We start from the raw sequence: 19,315 nt of genomic DNA, 5'->3' as shown, positions 1-19,315 counted from the left end.
GTGCCTGAGTGCCTGGCTCGGTCAGCGGTCGGCACTTGCTTCTCGCAGTCACAAGACAACAACACACTCATCCATGATACTTACAAGTACTTTGTCTTTATCCTTCTCTTTGTCCTGTGTCGACCTTCGAACGCTTCCTCTTCTCCAAGCTTCGAGCTCGCGAGCGGGATATGGATAGAGTTCGACATTCCAACAGGACAGGTCACACTTGTCTACGAAGAAAACAGAAATCCCGCCTGGAACAAATACTTGTCGATCATTTCCTGTCAGCTTGGTCTGGCAGGTTACTCTGATATCACAACTCGCCATTCCTCACCATGCCGTCTCCATGCTGGAGTAATGCGATTAAGTCAGTCAAGACACAGAATCTCTTATTCTTTCACTCCATATATACACAAACAAGGGTATCGTACATAAAAGGCTGAGCCAATATTTACAGATTCAAGAAACACCTCCAAGTAGCCCACCGGGCCCATAACTGTTCTTCGTTGACATCGCTCAATTGATCGACCCCCTAGACCGATTGTCGATCAGATTCAGTATCGCGGAAAGCCACCATCTGGTACTCGGAAGACCGATAGCGCCAGCGACTGAGGCGACTGAGTCTAGGATCAAGGCCGCAGCACCTGCAGAACCCAAGGAACAGGCCAACGCCGCTCATAACAAACGCGATGCCCAAGATCCAATAGTGCATGTTGAGCAGCCGTTCCATGGCACTGCCCCGCTCCCTCTGCAATAGCTCCGTGACGTCCAAGACATCCCCATGGGAATCAAGGGCTGCCAAGCGAAACAGGGGACTATCCAAGTTCTCCGGAATCTCGATCTCGGTTTCGAACCCAGCTTTGTCGTATTGTGCCACCACCTGGAAAGCGGCATCTTCCAGCTCGCCTGAGAGCCAAGTCTCTAGTTGCCACGCAACAACCTCTGTCGCCCCGTTCCAGCTGACATAGATTCGATTACCGATCACCTCGGCATCCGGAGCGGTTTGCGGCCTTCCAATCCAATCGCCTTTGAAAACCCGGTATGATACGGCGCGACCGAACCCAAAGAACACCGAGGCACCGAAATGGACATTGCATAACACTTGCCCGTCCCAGCTGAACTCGGTAAAAGCGGCATTATGGCCCCAGCCCACCAAGGCACGGCCATCGTCGTCCAAAACTTGCAGATTGCCCTGCGACACGGCTTTCATCTGCTGAGGATGATAGTACGCAGCCAGAAGGGTCGCTTCGCGCGCATCAACATTCAGATAAATCATCATGCCATGACTTTCCTCGTCGGGGTCTTTCGTCGAGTGTGCTGCATTGTTGAAAAGGGTGAGCGTGTTGTTGGGGTGCCAGCGCGCATCATGTTGCCAGGCAAAGTTGGTCGCCTTCCCGTCTGAAAGGTCGCGGAATTCGTTCAATTTGCCTCCAAGTGTCCACAAAACCACACCGCTGTTCTTGTCAATGCAGCTGACAGTATGGGTGTGTCGTGCCGATACGATATAGTTCCCGCTATCATCCTTTTCGATACTATTGATGTGGTAATAGTCGAAGGCAGACGATCGGGTGGTCCCAGAGGCTCCCAGTTTTTCATAGGTGCTATTGATTGGGTAATGTTTGGATGCACGCCATTCAAAAAGCAGTTCGCCCGTCGCGATATCGATTTCCTGGAATACCCCATCATGGATCCATCCCAGTTCAGGGCCTCCAAGCGAAGTCAAATCAGCAAGCACTGGGTCATAAATTGTTACAAGAGCAGTTCCCTGAGGCGTGATGTGGAACTCATGAAGGTCACCGCCGTAACTTCCGACCGGGGTGATCACGTATCGCTGGGTGTAGGTGGAATCCAACTGTGACAGGTCAGCTTATTGGACAGTTGGAATGTTTTCTGATGCCACCCACCATGTACCAAGCTCCATAGCCTCTACCTTCAATTTCGTCACCCTCCCAATATGTGAGGTAATCAGCACCCTGATACCGCTGGACCCTGAAATCCTGGGTTATCTCCCAGTTGTGCTTCATCCAAACCAACTCACCCCTGGGATCGAGGATCATGGGGCCCGGCTGAGCAACCGAGTCGCCTCTAGGGGCTAGAAACGTTAATCGTGAATCGCATCCCGATCCTTGTTCCGAGATTTGAACCAGTGGAGATTCATAGTCGAAGGAGACATAATCCTGAGACGGACCGAAACCATAGAGCCCCAGGTCGTACCAGCTCAAATCAGTCCTGAGATGCAATCTTCGCAGCTGCGGCACGGCGAAGACGTAGAAAAGGTACAGCAGACTCAGGAGAGCGCCTAGCGTGGCCACATGTAGGCCAGAAAACCTGGACCGCAAGCGATGAACATATGACAGACTGCGAGTCCCCGAGGACATTGGAACATCGCGGTGAGAGATTGAGACACCAACGCGCAAAGAAAGGGGAAAGGGGAGACAAGAAGAGCTGGCCGTGCTCTTGGTTATAAGAAGCGCAATTGGAGACAGGGAATATTTCGGAACCGGCCAACAAGCTACGAACTCCTGGGAACACCTCCTGCTTGGCTTTGATCGCCATCGCGGCTAAATCAACAACAGCCAGGCGTTATTGTACGTGTCATTTGTCGAACATCAATAATGGGGCTGGTTCCCGAGACCCGATAATGGCATGGAGGGGAGGGGTAGGGGTAGGTGTCCAAACTCCAAATTGAATTCATCACACGCGCGGCATAGAAGGGAACCAGTATCTCCTGCAATGGGGCACATCTCCACGCAAGCAGGCCCAGGCCAACTGTGATTTGGTGCGCGCGAGCAAGTTCCATGTGTGCCAAGGTCATCACCGTGGATCGGGGTCACCCAGCCAGTCCACCTTGGCAATTCCCAAAGGATGTCTGGCCCGCAGCGTGGCGGTGTCTAGTCTCGCATCGAGCCAGCGCTTAATTTCTATTGGTTTACACCCCGAGTCTTCCAATATCGCACAACCGAAGCTCGGCATTAGATACTTCATTCAGGTTGGTTATCTGATCTGTTGCGCTCGCTACGACTACTCGGTAGGACGACTGAGAGCTCAACCGCTGCTGAAGACAGCCACTTGGACCCGCTTGCGCGTCGTCAACCAACAGCGCCAGAGAGTCGATATTCGCATCGCAGGCGGTTGATCTTTATCAGATGTGCTTGTGCACCGCCGAATCACAATCATTGAATCGATTATGGGCCCAGGATCCATGACTTGCACCGGTCGGTTTCGGGCGGACCGCCAACGTGGCCGAAGAAATAGATTGAGTGTGATCAACAACAGTTCAGAATTCAGGAGTCACTCCGTGTTCTGGAAAAATGCTTGGAACTTTTGCCAGTGTCTTGGCCTCCCTTGGGAACCCAGAAGAACCCCTGTCGCGCTATAACTGGAACCGGTCATCTGCTCCACCTCACCCTCCGAAATGGGATTCTACGGAAGCTTTGACAATGAGGATTTTCCTTCTAGCGATTGAGACGCCAGCCAATGATGGAGGTCTATCCCCGCGAAATTCGAGACAAACTTACCATGCGTATGTCACCTACTACGTAATGTGTCTGCCTCTGGACTGGTGACAGACAACAGTCAAGCGTATCCTAACACTTTAACAGGGCCCCTAAAGCCTACTAGGGACCAATCGGTGCCGGACCCACTGTCTCTGGCGCACTGCCAAGAACGGGAAGATGTCACTGATAAACGGTTCTCGAAGGGTGATTGCGCTCTCAGACACAAGCTTGCGTACGCAGTCGGCGCGCGAGATTACCGATTCACCGACTCTCAATCCTGTACTTTGTGTTGGACTCTGATTCCTGGTGTTATCGTAGTGCGGAGAAACCAGCAAAAGCCAGTCTAAAAAATGTCCGGGGCCAGGTTCATTCAGCGGAGACTAGTCCCAACCGAAATTCAAGACCGCCAGAGATGTCAGCAGAGCGATCAATGTGATGAACTGTTAAACATAAGTATCTGGACAGATGGAGGCAATGGGACAAGCGACAAATCCCAAACGAGGGGCTTGTGCCAGCCGCCCGCCTCCGATCATTGCCCGATGCAAAATGGGCTAGCGTTGTTATCATACCGTCGTTATCATATTACTACTCCGAACTGAAGTGGTACTTTGCGGGACGACCACTTTATTTTACCCGCTCATACCACTCTGGTACGAGTACGAGTCCAAAGAAACCCATTCGCCCATTCGCTCTTCGAGAATAAGATCTCCTCAAATTGTGCCACAATGACGCCACTTTTCTTGATTGTTAACAACGATTGGATTAAACCTGGACAAACCCCTCCGTCATGTCCGGGTCTCGGCAAAATCGGCCAAGGCAGCAACAATCTCGGAGATCCGCAGCAGCAATCATTTAGCGCCCGGCGTTGAATGCAATAGACTGCAATAGACTGCAATAGACTGCAATCACAGAATTACGTGCTTTGCCGGATGCTTGACAGCAAGATCGTCATCGATCAATCTTTTGGTCCGATCCCCGACAACAGCGGCCGAGCATAAGCGATGAAGTACCGCCGGGGAATTGCTCCCCCGATGAATAATCGACTGGACCTGAAAGTGGTCTTGGCTTACAGGTGATTTTGTCTTCTACTTGCTTGATCGGTTTTGAGAAAGGTTTGGCAACCGCCCAAGCGATGTTCCAGGACCTGAGATGATGGCCGGGGTGGAGGAGTGTTTCGCACTATCGGGACTGTCTGGCCCTTCGATCATGACTTTACCAGTCAGTGACACCGAACGAAACACCCCATCTAGCGACCGGGGCTATGGATCTATACCGGACAATGACCTGTCCCGTGTCATCGACTCGAGAACATCATCTACACCCTGGATGCCCTTGGCATCAAGAATCCCCCTCCCAGCATCTTCCAACCGCACAACGGGCGAGGTCGATCCCTGCAAGTACACGTCCTCAACGTCACTCTCAATAGTGCGTTCCGCTGTGCCCTTCAGCCTCTCCACGACTCTGGTCACCACGCTTGCATCCCAGAGTCCATCCCGTCGGGGCAGTCGCGGGTTTTGTAGCAGGGATAGTGCCGTGTTCACCGTGACGGGATCGCTGCTTTTCAGGCAGACGACGTAGAGCCCTGCGATGAGCTGCGTGGTGAGCGTGAATCCAGGTGGAGCATCTTGACTTGATCGGGAATCTGGAGGGTGACTTTCGCCCCCGCCGCCGATGTTAGACTCGCCGAGGAGCATGGCCATATCGCTCAGAGCGGCGCTTAGCGCAGAATCTGTGGCAACGGATGATGAAGTTGCACTCGGTATGCTATGCATGTTCTCTAGTAGAACACTGTGGAACAGCTGCGCTTGAATCCGTAAGAGGAGCAGATGCTGTCTGACTTTTGGGTCTCTGGGTAGAGGTGCGTGAGTGATGGAGTGGAGGAAGGCCCGGAAGGCAGCGTCGAGCGCTAATCGCTCCTGACATATCTCCAGCGGGAGATTGATGAGTGGTACGTTCTTGTTGGGGAGATGCACGAGCAGGTGCCGCAGGAGTCGTGCCTGGAGACTAACAAGGATCGTTTCGGGGTAGTTGTTGGGGTCGCCCGACACATGCCTTATCTGTGGTGCTGGTATAGGTTCGTGGCTGACGAGCACCAACAGACAGGAATCATCTTATATACTAGCTTGGATGTCCAGTCGCCCCAGGAGAGCGCCCGGATGTGGGAGGATATCTTCCGCCACCCCACACGCGGTCTGCGGCGGAGACGGATGGTCTCGGTACCGTTGGAACAGGATTAACGCCTGATCCAGGTGCCGGATAGCGTTGCCCGCCTGTCCGATTAGCGACTCGAAGGCGTAGAAGAGCACCCCGCAGATCAGGGCGACTTCGTACGAGGCCTGCGGGGAGGAGAGATGCATGCGCAGCTGCCGATGCGATCGGGCGATCAGCCGGAGATCACTGGGCGAAGGTCGTTGTCGCGGGCGACTATCCCCCTCCCCCTCCTCGCTCGTTAGCTGGCCGCTGTGGCTGTGGTAATCCTGATAGAGGGCACTCAGCGTGACGAGTGCATTGCGGATGATGGGTTGGGTGTGGCAGCGCTGGAGGATGAGGCGCGTCCACAGCGTCGGGCCGGAGAGGCTCGAGAGACCCTCGGCCGCTTGACAGCAGTAGAAGTGCAGCAGTTGCCGATCGGCTTGGCTGTCGGGGACTTTGAAGGGGATGCTCTAGGTTGTGATCGACCGGTCTGGGATCTGTTGCTGGACTGGCGTTGCGTATCCCTCGCACACGCGGTTGGAGCGGTCGCAGCGTTGGCAGCTGGGTTTGGCTTCGTCGCATTTGACTCGGCGGGCTCTGCATCGGGTTAAGAGTCAATTCTTTGGCAAGGAGAAGGAAAACGCACTTGCAAGTCCGGCACCCGGAGCGCACTTTATGTGTGCTTCTGCGTGCTCTTTTCATGGTTGTGGGAAGGTGAGTAATGCTTGTTGAGGCTCGTTGAGGCTCGTTGAGGCTGATTTGAGGGGTCGCTGACACTAATTTAGAACTAAATTATACGAGAGGGCTTGGCGGTTCCTGACATGGTCATTATACTACATTTATCCTTCTCGAATGCTGCGTGCCTAGTTTTTGGAATAAGATGGAAATATACAAGGGTTGGCGTTCGCAGGCAGCCGTGATGGGTAGGAGCTATAAATTTTGCTGGCAACCTCACTGAGTATGAGTACTCAACGCTTCACTGGCAGCAGTGGCACATATGTTGTGAGAACTGGCTTCCAATGCATCAACGCGACGACCAATCTTGAAATCCCCGAAGCCGACTGTCTATACCGTCCGCGGACATACAACCAATCCAGCACCTATCGCCCGATCCCCAAGGAGACAATATGAGACTTGCTTTGCTGGGAGGTAACAATTAAGTGTTGATAAATGAAATGTTTGCATGCATTTGTTGACACTTGTGAATTTGCCCGGTGTTCCCTGGACTTCCTATCTGGGAAAGAGACTGTTTGGGTTTGAAGATAGTGGCCAGTAACTGTTTATTTCTGCGTCCACGGTGAATGAGAAGCCCTCTGACTGGCGGATCACTTGCATCTGCAGCAAATCACCGGTACCAAGTGGTCTGCTGACTCAGTGAACTTGGAAATGCCCCGCCCCCGCCTGATTGTCCGATGCCTTTCTACTCATGTACTGTACACTCACTAACTTGCTTCTTCTTCATTCCAAAGCTACACTATTTTTCCAGATACCATCAGATTGACAATGTCGTCGTCGTCAAAGTCCTCATCGCCCGAGCCGGATAGGATGCTCCGACCAGAGAAACGGAGACTCCTCCCTCAAGCAGATGATGGCACAGCAGACCCTGAGGACTACCAGCTCCACAAACAACCATCAAGATGGCGGTCTCTCGTCCGGAGAGCTCTCGTCACTTTCTTACTTTTTGTGATGACGATACTCTCTTTGTTACTATTCTTCTTCCTTGGCCGCATAATCTCCGGCCATCCACAGGGTCCTGTTCGTGACACCCAGCCTCCCGTACACAATCCAATCAAGAATGTTGTGGTGGTCGTACAGGAGAACCTTTCTTTTGACACCTTTGCCGGGGGACTGACCTATAACGCGGACATTGACGGGCTTATTCGTACACAATACTGCAATCCAGCCAATATTTCTGATCCGGAGTCTCCTCAAATCTGCGCCAAGCCAACCGCGCAGGACATTGCCCCCGATGACCCCGACCACAGCATCGCCGGAGGCAATCTGCAGATCTATGGCACTTATGATCCGAAGCCAGGCACTGACCGTCCCACCATGCAGGGCTTTGTGACAGAACAGGTCCGCGCCTATGGGCTTGACGGGGACCTCGGCCGTGCAGCCGAGGTCATCAACTACTACCCCCCCGACGGCGTCCGCGTCCTCAATGCTCTGGCAGAGAATTTCCTTCTCTTCGACCGCTGGTTTGCTTCCGTTCCCGGTCCGACGAATCCCAACCGTGCGTATCTGACATCGGGCACGTCGCACGGCCATGGGTCCAACGACCCCGACTTCGACACCTCCTCCCTGCCCCAGGTCTCCATCTTCGAGCAGCTGACGGCGGCCAACATCAGCTGGATCAACTACTCCAATACCACAGGGTTCCTGCCGGATGCCCTCTTTTATACCTGGACCAAGATTTCTGGCCACGGGGTGTCGAACGTCAAACCGATCGATCAGTTCTACAAGGACGCCAAGGCAGGCACCCTGCCGCAGTTCACCTGGATCAACCCGGAATGCTGCTCGTTCACCTCCTTCCACCCACCCTCGCCGGTTCACCTCGGGGAGGGTTTCCTCAAGAGTATTTATGAGGCACTGCGAGCGTCCCCGCAGTGGAACGAGACCCTCTTCATTCTCACTTTCGACGAACATGGCGGATTTGCGGACCACGTGCCCCCTCCGGAGAATGTGCCTGCAGGGGACGATCTTCCATACACAGAAGCTGCCCGGGACGGCACCCAGACGACTTTCCGATTCGACCGGCTGGGTGTACGGGTTCCTACTCTGCTGATTTCGCCTTGGGTGGACAAGGGAGCCGTACAACACGGACCGACCGACCAACCAAACGATTTCACCCACACCTCCATCTTGAAATATGTGGCGGAACTGTGGGACCTACCCCTGTTGACACCCCGCGTAGCCTGGTCCCCTAGCTTTGGCAGCTTGATTCGAGATTCTTCGCGATCGGATACCCCCGAAAGACTACCCGAGCCGTGAGCGTACCATTTGGCGGGGCCATTTCTTGGTTTTCTTTCCTTCATGGAAGTAATAAAGCACAAATATGATTATATCGTGATGCTATGGTGAGCGATGCTATGCTATGCTATAGTATGGTATGGTATCACGGGTGGCTTGCGCCACTATTAAAGTTGGTATGATGCTGAGTGACTAGAACCCCAGCCACTTCTTCCGCTTGGACTGCACGGAGCGGGACCGCGAGCGCTGCGTGATGGCGGAGTTGCGGGTATTCACTCGGTCGATGTCGTACGGATTGGCCTCGTACTGCCGCTGCGAGTCTTCCTCCGTGGACAGCGAGCCGCCTCGCTCCAAGTCCAGCTCCTGGTCGATAGCCGTCGCGTCCACCCCATCCGCCACAGCTTCCGCCTCTTCATCCTCCACCTCGACCTCCTTCTCGGGGTGGTGCAGGGTCTTGTCGGCCAGTTTGCGCATGAAAGCATCCGACTCGGCCGAATACTTGCACTTCCGCCGGATAGTCGCTCCGTATTTGTAGAAGATGAAGGGGAATGGCAAGCACGCCAGCGACAAGAATGCCGGGATACAGGAGGCCCAGTGGATGCCCAGGTTGTTGTACATGTAGGTTGTGAACAAGGGAAAGCCGGCACCGAAGCAGCTTCGGATGATCGAGTTCGCGGCCAAGACGGACGCCGCGTAGATGGTGTACGAGTCGATCAGATACGACATGATGTTCAGGAAGACCAGCACCATGCCGAAGCCGAAGGGCGCGGCGGCGATGATGCACACGATCCAATGCACGGAGGGCCCGTTGGTCCACGCGAACCAGAACAGCCCGACGGGGATGGTGATGGCGCCGATCATCGTCGGGGGCAGCCGCGCCTCCGGCGGCGCGAAGCCATTGTACTGCTCGTGGATGCGCCGGTACCGTTTGTTGTCGTACATGTTGTAGCCCACCGCCGTCATCATGCCGACCATCACCCCGAGGAACGGCAGCGACCCGATGCCCTCGCTCCAGCCGCGCATCTCCTGGAACACGATGGGGAACGCGTCGAACAGCATGTACAGGGTGCCGTAGACGATCGCCATGTACAGCGACAGGAGCAGCACGATCGGCTCGGCGAAGAGCAGCACCCAGGGCCGCAGGAGCGCCGCTCCAAAGGCGTTCGCCACGGACACGCGGCCGCGCTCCCGGTCCAACTTGCTGCGGTACACCTTGCCCGTGAGCTTGCACAGCCGATCAGCCCGCGCGCGGAGCAGCAACGGCGCATAGGTCTCGGGGATCATGAGGCACTGAATGATCCAGATCAGGCCGGAGAAGGCCGCCAGCAGGCCCTGCACCCATTTCCAGCCCGCGCTCTCGCCGAGGAAGCCTCCGATGATGGGTCCGATGGTCGGTCCTGTTCGCTTACAATCAGCATGCTGTCGGCGAGGACACTGTATTAGGAGGGAATCTTACCCAAGAATGGCGCGCCTGCGAACAAACTCATCGCCAGTCCGCGCTCCTCCGCAGGGAAGACATCCGCGATCACGCCGCCGGCATTCGTGAGCGGGGACGAGCCGAACGAGCCCGCGAAGAATCGGAGGATGATCAGGGTCCACGCGTTGCGGGATCCGGTCGCGCCGGCGCAGAAGACCGCGAGGCCCAGGTACGAGATGGCGAAGACCAGCTGCCGGCCGATCAGCTCGCTGAGGGGCGCCCACACCAGGGGGCCGACGGCGAACCCCAGCACGAACAGCGACACGCCCAGGGTGGCGACCTCGGTGCCGATGCCGAAGGACGCGACCACCTGGTCGATGCTCCCCGCGTAGGCCGACGAGGCCATCGACACGCCGAACGTCGCGAAGGCCGCGATGATGGTGAAGGTCCATTTGCGATGCTGCGGGAAGAGCATCGGGTTGCGCGGGTCGTCGGGGATCCATTCCACGATGAAGGGGTCCTCCTCGGTGCCCTGGCCGCTGTAGGGGTGGTTGATGACGTCCTCGGTGACGGCGCCGTGGTCGACCAGGACGCGCCAGTAGGGGATCCGCGCCGGCCGGGATGAGGCATTCTCAGTTGATGCGGCCATAGTGGGCTGTGGATGTGGTTATTGCCGAGTCCGACGGGAGAGTAGCGGCCGCGGCGCGTGGCGCATTGCTTGCTTGGCTTGAGCCGAGCAATTCCTTTTTGGTGTCAGGGCAGAAATATCGGGCCCGAAAGAGCGAAGGGCTGCTACAGGGAAAGATTTCCGACTTTATATGAGTTGGGGGATTTGGCTATCATTACGGAAATTGCAGATCGGATGGTGCTATCAGAAAAGAAAATTCTGCTTGCAGGTGGTTCAACCCCTTCCTGAGGGATTCTGTGGTTATCTATCTGACTTGGGACTTAAGTTACTCAGTATGATTTAAGGTCAGACCATGCGTGCAGAAACTGGCCGAACAGCAGCAGAAGCATTGAATCATTGCAGTGGGTCAGGCACTAAGAGGGGCACGGCGAGTCAAGACTGCAGTCGCATTGGCTATTAGGGCCCCGCTGAGGGGCTGGCCCCCATTCCTTCGGCTATCGCTTCGGCAAACCGAGGGCCTGGAAGGGGGCTCCAGCCGAGGTATCGTCTCCTGCCTGTATTGATTCGAGTTTGTGTATGAGGCTCGTTTGGTTTGGCTCGGGTTGCCGGTTTGGAAGTTCTAGAAGATGTGTCAGGGTAGAGTGGAGTCATTGGAGTGTCGTGCTGGAGGTGGAAGCTTGGGCTTTATACTGCTGGTTGAAGGCGGTTTGGTGGTGAGTTGGGTTTGGCTGTGACGTCATCGGACTGGGTATCTGGCTTTTTTGCTCTGTCGCTGTTGGGTTTGCTGGAGGGTGCATTTGCTAATGAGCAGGGCTTGCTGGGTATAGATGCACAGGACATACATGTAGAATATTCACTCAAGATGTCAACTACCTTACCAATCTTACTGCCTAATGGCGCTGGTGAATCCCACAGATAAACTGGCCCTACCTATTGGTCATTCACACCATCACTATACAACAATGTCAGGCCTGGTGTGACTGCTAAGGACACCTCTTTCACCTACCAGTATCATTAACCAGATGCGTGGGATTCAACCCTGCTGTCTACCCAGAGGTCCATAAAATCTCTGTCGATCCTCTCCCTCTTCCAATCTCTCTTCTCTCCGCTTCTCTCCTTCAACCAATGCACCAATGCACCAAGCCACTCTTCCACTTCTCCACTCCACTAACCTTCGATCTATCCCTATCTACTATCAATATGTTCTTCATCCATCTTCATCCGTCAAGTACATATTGATGAGATATCATGCAGTCTGGGGTCTGTTTAAGTAGGAACCTCATCCGTGCATCATGGATATGACCTGTCTTCTCTGAAAAGGGACTATGCCTATGTCGCACATACACAGACGGAAAGCTCTACGATCGCTTGAATATCTTATCTTCTTATCTAGATATCCTTATTACACAGATACAGACAAGCGGGTCATACACTGTCATGGTCAACATGACTCATCTTACGACCAGATGTAACCCTGTGCATGCTGCTGGCCTGAACCTCTCAAGACAACGTTCGCGTATGCATATCTGGTTCCTGTGAGCGTTTCCGAGCGATACGGCCAGGTAAGCGGGAAGCAATTTAAGAGTCCATGAAATCCATCCATGATGAGCTGAGTCAGGCAGGTCTCCTGGGCTTGGAGACGGTTAGCCCATGCTGGCCTGTCCTGGCGTCTCTGCGATTGGGAATATGACGTGGTCACCTTGGACGACAATCAGAGCCGAATACGTCTGGGTTGCAGTGCTGGGGCCGACAAAGGTGCTGATCTTTGTTTACGTCGCCACCACAAGATGTCATTACTCAACTCCCAGAGATCCACGACTGAGAAAGACGCTGGGAGTACCACCAAAACACTACCTACACACCGGTCCAGTAATAGCAGACAAGTCGGGTCTTGCTGATCAGTTTACCATGGTTATTGAAATTAGCTCACAAGCCCCGCAGACAGTGACAGGCTGGGGTTTCAAAATTCCCCCTTGGGGTGGGTACATGGAAGGCCGTATGCTTGTCTACAACGAAGCAGAGATCACTACGTCCAAAAGACTGCTAGAGAATGGTGAACTATTAGACCGGGTTGCAGACAACCTCGACTACACCAGCTTCGCACTTGCAAAGGACAGTCATGGAAGGGCAAGAGACCAGCAGAAGCTGCGCCAGAAACGTTTATCAAGACAAAAAAGGCAAAATCGCCTACCTCAGGTTCACCTGCTACGGCGCTAGCGTCTACTGCTCCTTCAGCTGCTATTGCTCCTTTTCTTACACCTACACAACTAGCTGCAAGGTTCTATGAGTGATGCATGGTGCAGGCCTTCCAGAATTGGACGACGACCGGTCCCGGATCGCATTGTGACAGGACCTTGCGACGCAGGAGTGTCTGCGCAAATGCTATGGTCGAATGCTCCAGGGGTTGACGTGCTCACTCGTAGCTTGCTGCGGATGTGTTGAAGAAGTTGCACTAAGCAAAAGCGCGGCGAGGCAGAAAGCACTTATGCAGGTTCGCAAGTCTACTCTGCTAAGCCTGAACTCCCCACGGCTGGAACGCTCACGGATCGGTTTCTGACTGATCTGGTGAGTCTTACACAATTCGGTGATAGGATGCGTCACTTGAAGCAGATTCTCCTCAGCCATAGGGACAAGTTCGTTCGGGATTGTTTAACGGCCATTGCCGCAGCTGTCGCTGAACAACGCCCAGATCTTGGCCCGGATGTCTCTGGATCCGCTCCTTTATCCACTGCCAAGCGGTTTCGGTTTATACTGTTGGTCTCGGAGAATAAAGCGCGGCGCTCGCCTGGTCGTCCCCAGCAGACTCCTAGCAAGAATGTCGAGGAGATGATAGAGAAAGATTAGTTAGACTATCCCGTTGTGGGTCGCAGACTGTCGAATCCAAGCAGACCCGGTCTCCTCCTACCAAGGCTGACCCGTCGCCATCCACCTCCGCGGCGTTGCGCAGGTTGGCTGCTGTGCGCCGGATGCCGGTTGATGCGCATTCGAATAAGGAGTTATCCAAAGTTGGTACTCATTTCCTTGGCTCCTGTCTCTTGCGTGTTCACGACTGGCTCAAGCCGGTGCTTCTGCCCCTGCAGGATGTTGGTCTCTTCCCGTTTCTACCAAGGAGGCAATGCTTGCATCAAGTCTTCTTATATCAGTTCTCGGTGCCTGGACTGCCCTCAACGCAGATCCGGAGTGCACGTACTATACATGACGGTGGGTCAAGAAGGTTTTCAGAAGCTGAAGACACGAGCCCAGTCTCATCGGCAGCACGTTACCTGTGCGAATGAAACACAGATTAGTGAAATGCAACCTGCGAGGGGAGGCGGGCAAGGCTTCGAGCAAGGAAGGCGCGCTCAACACTCAACATGGCCATATAACGCTCGCAGCGAAACTGCCAGACACGTTGCCTGCGGTCTCCCACCTGCTCGCTGACAAGAACGGCTGGAACGTGTGGCTACATAAAATCCTTACGAGCCTGCGTTCCCACCGCGCCGAAGGACTTCTCGATGCCAGCCTTCCTCGCTTGAGGCCTACATCTCCACACTTTGACACCTGGGAACAGTGGTCACTTCTCGTCGGCGGATGGCTGACGAAGCGAATCGACCTAATGACCCGCCCTAGCCGGTAAGGAGCTTGACGTGGTTCACGACTCAATGAAGTCTATCCAGTAGGAACATGTTTGCTCGTGACTGAATGACTCGAACCATGAGGAGAACAATTGCTGGTGAGGGGCAGGTTGATCGCCGAGGCAGACAACCCTGCCTCTCTTCTCGGGACCTCCAGTGCTTACTAGGTAGTAGTGCGTTTGCTCGCTTAGTGAAAGTCTCAAATAACTGCGCGGGGACGAGGGCTGTATCGGATCGTGGTTGCTCAATGAATGACTTTCTTCGTCTTCAAAAGATCCTCAAGGCAACACCCGGTCGGAAGTCCACATGCCCAAGAGGATAAAGTCAGATCAGATTCAATGTTCCCAAAGAAGAGCCCTGACCGTATAGATATATGGCGCTGTGTTGCATGGTGCTGTGTTCACGTGAAATGCACAAGAACTGGCTAAGACTGGGAGAAATACCACGAAAACGCTGTCCACGGAAAGTACGTTCTCTCTGAACAAATGAGTGTTGAGCATGCAAAAATCAGTCTACTGATCGGATTCGAGTGAGTAGATCCTTCGGTCTAAGTCCTCAGCTATTCATAGACATTACCCCAGAGGCGAGCGATAGTGTGAAAGCGCAATTGTTTGAAAAAGTGCCTGGACTGGTATCAAAAGCGTTGACTCCGCCACTTCCTCCTGTCGGTGGGTATTGGCCGGCAACTGCATGACACTGCTGCCGGAATGAGTCGCGTTAAGACTATTAATAGTGTTGTGATCTACTGCCAAGTTCACTACAAACGCAGTCTTTACGAGGGATTTCATGACATTAACCATATACAAATCTGGAGATCCGGTTACAACGAGTAAAGACTATGCACGAACCTTCATCGAGTTCTGATCAGGACGAAAAGAAGGAAGTACGTGACTGGGCTAAGCACAAACAGATAACCTGGATTCTGTCCGGTCCAAATCAAACTCGTTGTCGAACACCAGACGATTACTTGTCTGCCTGAGGCTATGCATCATCAATTGCATTATTTGATTTCAAAATCGAACTTGATCGAATGATCTTGAATGACAAAGTGTCGAAAGCCTGGACTTTTCTTACAGTGCCTTCCTGTGCGAAGGAGCTGGGGGGAGGAAGCCCAATGCAGAGAATTAGCTGATTGCAGTCAGGGCTCGAAGTCCATCCGAAGTGGTCATGGCGGCGTAGAGAGAGTGCGTCTTGATCTGCGCCTATACAGCCTGTCTTTGAGTTGCAATTGCACGGCGGCTCAGTTTCCGAGATTTGCTACCGATACCACGCAATTGCGACTTGCCCAGCTCCGCGATTTTGAGTGTACAGTCAGTCCATCCCTTGTCAAGTGCAAAGACCCTTTCAATAACTACTGGACCAACTTTAACACTTTCGCCAACCACTGATCACAGCGGACTTTGCAAATTGATTATAGTACTCGTGCTACCAACTTATACGCCGCGTTCATTGGTCTCCGATGCTTAAGGAGATGTACAGCTATTACATCCACAAACCTGTTTGTCAGCTGAGTCTCAAGGACCCTTTATGTGACCTCTCGTATCTTCTACGTTTGATTTATCCTCTCCATGATAAGGATCCGAACACAAAGCAACAATTGTGATATGCACACAAAGCCTGCCAGGTTCATCTAGCCGCTATACACAACGAATCGCACCTTTCAGACAATTGCCAGCCCTGCTTGCCGGCAACTGGAAATGTTTCCCAGGTTAGTCTGCAGCTACTGCACCACCACTAGTGGTGCACATGGTGTGTTCGTGGCAGAGATAATCGAGAATCGCCGTTCACCGAAATTAAATCTAATCCCTAAAAATGTTAAGCAGTCCCCTCATGGGATCAACAGCACTGCAGATTGAAGTGGTATCAGCCTCATTGGAATGGCTCGTGAGACATATCACATACTCACTGAGTGTTTTCCGCATCCTTGAGGTGTTCTTCGGGGGTTTCATCAACCATGCTCCACAAAAAGCGCCCTGTGCCTGTCTGGCTCGGGTACCGTACGCAAGGAGCACCCTGGACTTTTTTTTCCGACGGATAAATGACTTTGTAGTACTGAGTGAGCATTTTGCATTATTCACATGACCGGCATATGTTGCATGGGCAGCGTCATAAAATGTCCACCGGTGGAAGGAAACCGGCCCGCCCCCACCCTCGATACAGACCCAACAACAAAATGAAGCCGGTAACGCCTCCTTGATGCACCTCGTACCTGAAGGATGGTGCCGAATCGCCGTCATCAGCATGGCACAGAAGCAGGATCGGTAGGACAGCCAAAGATAGAATACGAGGAACCAGCCTGCCAAGCAATAGGTGGACAGGAAGTTTGACACGAGGCAGCACATAGGGCCGTGTCAGTTGTACAAGCAATTTTGCCGATTGGGGATCCGGCAATGGACCTGATCCCAAGGTGTACAGCCGGCGTGCGTCATCTCGCCTGGAAGGAGGCCGGCCTCTTACCCAAGGCCTCTCTCTAACATGTGTTGACAACCAAAGAGTTGATATAGAGACATGAGGATTGGTCTCAAGCAAATTTGACTACTCACTGCGGCACGGTGCTGCTGTGGCTTTGGACCGCAGTCAAATGGTTGTGCCAGCGAGGAACCATGGCTGGCTTGAGAGCGACCCTAATCCCTGGCAGAGAGCTTTTGTCTAACCTGCGCCGACGTAGCTTCTTCAGCGCGTGTTCAGGAAGGTTGAATGTCTTTGTTACTTTTCCAACCATTTCTTCCAGCACGGTGATCACAATTCTACCTCCTTGTTATGCCACAGAATTATCGACTCACGTTAGCCAAGCTAAAAGAGGTCCTCTCAAAATGTATGCCTGAAGCATTCGCCTTCTTCCATTTTGGCCCCACCGAGCTGCAACTGTGGCAGTCGAGGTTGAGGGAAAGCCTGTTTCGAGTACCTTGAGAATTGTTCTTGATTGTTGAGCATTTGCCGTACATCGAGCTAAAAGGAATAGCCTGGACAGTCACTCCACGCTGGATATCTGAACCCAAATACTGGGGGGTGGTGGGCTGGCTAGTGATTAGAGACTCTGATGTGGTGGGCGATGATTCTCGTGTGTATGGCCTCGGGAAATACTTCGGACATGGACGGCGCCAGAGAGATGATTATAGCGACCTGTGTCACAGAGTGAAATGCAATATCATTCCAAGCCTTGATGACACGGTTTGTCCTGACGGGCGCAGCAGAAGGCCAATGTCACGCCTGTGTGGAGGGGAGCATTGACCGGGTATAAAACCGTATCCTTCAGAGCTACGTCTACCTATCGCCTCAAGTAATGACAGCAAGGAACACCTGCAACATAACGGAGATGAAATAGGTGCGACAACGCGAGTGCAGGCATGGAGCCCCCGATGCTCCCAACGCAAGCGGGGAGGCCCAAGTGCACGGCGAGAACACAGTATCAAATCCGGTCTCACAGCTGGCGAACGAGTAGTCAATGAAGACTACTGGGTTGCAGATATCGCCGGCATAATACTGATTGCCTCGTACACACACAACGAGCAATGTTCCACTGCCAGGCAACGACGTATAAGCTACTGCTATATCAGTCAAATGCAGTCACTGGTACAGTTGCTGCTCACTTCTATTCAGGAATGGCAACTGCCGATTGGCCCCTGAGATCTAGTCAGCTTATCGAGTGAAACCTATTCAGGACTCACGACGCCAGATGTATGTTAGTTCCGCGGCTCAATTCTTGTGTTGTGCCTCTTTCCTAGGGGATATCCGAGGCACGGCGTACACCACTACCGACACCACCACAACATCTCACAACGGAAAGGCAATCCATCAATCCTTTTCCTCTGCTATCACACGTGCGTGTACGGTACTCGCTAGTTAGTTATAGACGAAGAAGAAAAACAAGTGGAACAAACTTGGACAACCGCGTTGCAATGGTTGCAAAGACTACGGTCATTTTGAAAGAACAGTCCTCATGCTAACATGTGGGAAGGCATTTGGGGGATAGTAAGTGCTTCTTTGGTGTTATGCAAGTAGGTTACCGGGGTATGTATCCAGGCACCCTGGTAACGATGAGGTCCTGGCTAGGGCGAGAATTATAGCACAGATCCCAGTGCGGATGAGGTGGATGACCAGGCAAAGGTCCGGCGAGATTCTGCAGTTCGCTATACAGGCCTCTTCCAGATTTACTGGACGGAACAGAAGCGCTAATCCACGAGCGGTTGAGGTACCCTACATAGCACCCACATAAAGGTCGATTCGCATGCATACTCGCCGACAAGTGCCCCGACTCGCTATCGACACGTCTACAAACCAATGGAAATGACTGAAAGTGAGGCAATTTGACAAGAAAATAACGCCCCTTGGCATACAGCGGCGCTATTCAGTCAGATAGCCTTACTATGAGAATCACCATGCAACCAAGGGTTGGCTTAGCGCGATGCCTGTCTGCTTTTTCAGTTTTCTCAAAATTTAACTTCCTTGCGCTCCGTCGGGACATGGCAATGTCCTCGCATGGCGATACTGTCAGTCATAAGCTTCAGATGGCCTTCAACAACGCAGAGAGAAGAAATAATGCGGCGGAAGGGCACCTCGCCTATGAAATGGGCTCGGCCACACCAGTAATCTGACCGCAGTTCGTTGGGATTTTGCGCTGGTCAATTATCGATATGGAATATCCGGCGCCTGTTCCTACAGAAGCCCTTCATTATGGTATGCCCCACCGGCCATACAGTGCGGAGTTTGTCCCACCCCATCAAGCCGCCTGATATGAATTCAATTGAGAATCCATGGCATGTGAGCCTGTTTCATATTTGGGAGCGTCGACACCAGATTGTCGAACTTTGAGCACTGGGGCAGTTTTGTTGAGGAAGGCTGGAACCATCGTGGTCATCCGACTACTGACAATGCTATCTAACCGATGCGGTCCAATGCTTTGCTTGTATCGAAGCACGCAGTGGTCATACAAAGTACTGGGGAGTGTGTGGCTTGGCCACTTCCAGGTACTAACTCAGCGTGAATTAATGCAGATACTGGTGTAGGACCCTCC

At 53.2% G+C, this 19,315-nt stretch overlaps 6 protein-coding genes across 6 annotated transcripts; 3 read left to right on the top strand and 3 right to left on the bottom strand.

The window, feature by feature from the left end:
• Positions 1-83: 83 nt before the first annotated feature.
• On the bottom strand, positions 84-2,491 carry BO86DRAFT_458005 (arylsulfotransferase family protein). The gene is made up of 3 exons (XM_025677259.1): positions 1,887-2,491; positions 443-1,834; positions 84-349 (listed from the first exon to the last, which is right to left on the bottom strand). The coding sequence occupies exons 1-2, from the start codon at positions 2,358-2,360 to the stop codon at positions 515-517; spliced, it is 1,794 nt and encodes a 597-aa protein (XP_025524972.1). The 5' UTR covers positions 2,361-2,491; the 3' UTR covers positions 84-349; positions 443-514.
• A 2,073-nt stretch (positions 2,492-4,564) lies between these two features.
• BO86DRAFT_421024 (Zn(II)2Cys6 transcription factor domain-containing protein) lies at positions 4,565-6,501 on the bottom strand (the record flags this gene model as incomplete). Its single annotated transcript, XM_025675251.1, has 5 exons — positions 4,565-4,689; positions 4,897-5,544; positions 5,599-6,142; positions 6,182-6,267; positions 6,471-6,501. 5 exons carry the CDS (start codon positions 6,499-6,501, stop codon positions 4,565-4,567), a joined length of 1,434 nt encoding a protein of 477 aa, XP_025524971.1.
• A 716-nt stretch (positions 6,502-7,217) lies between these two features.
• BO86DRAFT_319119 (putative phosphatidylglycerol specific phospholipase) lies at positions 7,218-8,663 on the top strand (the record flags this gene model as incomplete). Its single annotated transcript, XM_025668237.1, has 1 exon — positions 7,218-8,663. One exon carries the CDS (start codon positions 7,218-7,220, stop codon positions 8,661-8,663), a length of 1,446 nt encoding a protein of 481 aa, XP_025524970.1.
• Positions 8,664-8,834: 171 nt separating this feature from the next.
• BO86DRAFT_367299 (MFS transporter) lies at positions 8,835-10,856 on the bottom strand (the record flags this gene model as incomplete). The annotated part of the gene is made up of 2 exons (XM_025670145.1): positions 10,099-10,856; positions 8,835-10,039 (listed from the first exon to the last, which is right to left on the bottom strand). Exons 1-2 carry the CDS (start codon positions 10,706-10,708, stop codon positions 8,835-8,837), a joined length of 1,815 nt encoding a protein of 604 aa, XP_025524969.1. The 5' UTR covers positions 10,709-10,856.
• Positions 10,857-13,279: 2,423 nt separating this feature from the next.
• Positions 13,280-14,303, top strand: BO86DRAFT_402098 (uncharacterized protein; the record flags this gene model as incomplete). The annotated part of the gene is made up of 3 exons (XM_025673822.1): positions 13,280-13,504; positions 13,558-13,888; positions 13,975-14,303. The coding sequence occupies 3 exons, from the start codon at positions 13,280-13,282 to the stop codon at positions 14,301-14,303; spliced, it is 885 nt and encodes a 294-aa protein (XP_025524968.1).
• A 699-nt stretch (positions 14,304-15,002) lies between these two features.
• On the top strand, positions 15,003-15,974 carry BO86DRAFT_157647 (uncharacterized protein). The gene is made up of 2 exons (XM_025666381.1): positions 15,003-15,611; positions 15,719-15,974. Exons 1-2 carry the CDS (start codon positions 15,342-15,344, stop codon positions 15,902-15,904), a joined length of 456 nt encoding a protein of 151 aa, XP_025524967.1. The 5' UTR covers positions 15,003-15,341; the 3' UTR covers positions 15,905-15,974.
• The last annotated feature ends 3,341 nt before the right edge of the window (positions 15,975-19,315 follow it).

The sequence above is a fragment of the Aspergillus japonicus genome (genome assembly GCF_003184785.1).
Source record: "Aspergillus japonicus CBS 114.51 unplaced genomic scaffold BO86scaffold_49, whole genome shotgun sequence".
In the NCBI taxonomy this organism is placed as follows: Eukaryota; Fungi; Ascomycota; class Eurotiomycetes; order Eurotiales; family Aspergillaceae; genus Aspergillus; species Aspergillus japonicus.
The sequence above is the reverse complement of the archived record's forward strand: the minus strand, read 5'-3'. Positions and strand labels throughout refer to the sequence as shown.

What these genes read in the sequence shown, in the direction of transcription:
- BO86DRAFT_458005 (XM_025677259.1), bottom strand. Translation starts at nt 2,360, where the DNA reads ATGTCCTCGGGGACTCGCAGTCTGTCATATGTTCATCGCTTGCGGTCC. An exon ending in GCTATGGAGCTTGGTACATG is followed by an intron (nt 1,835 to 1,886) that starts GTGGGTGGCATC and finishes GACCTGTCACAG; the next exon opens with TTGGATTCCACCTACACCCA.
- BO86DRAFT_157647 (XM_025666381.1), top strand. Translation starts at nt 15,342, where the DNA reads ATGACAAAGTGTCGAAAGCCTGGACTTTTCTTACAGTGCCTTCCTGTG. An exon ending in TCCGCGATTTTGAGTGTACA is followed by an intron (nt 15,612 to 15,718) that starts GTCAGTCCATCC and finishes AATTGATTATAG; the next exon opens with TACTCGTGCTACCAACTTAT.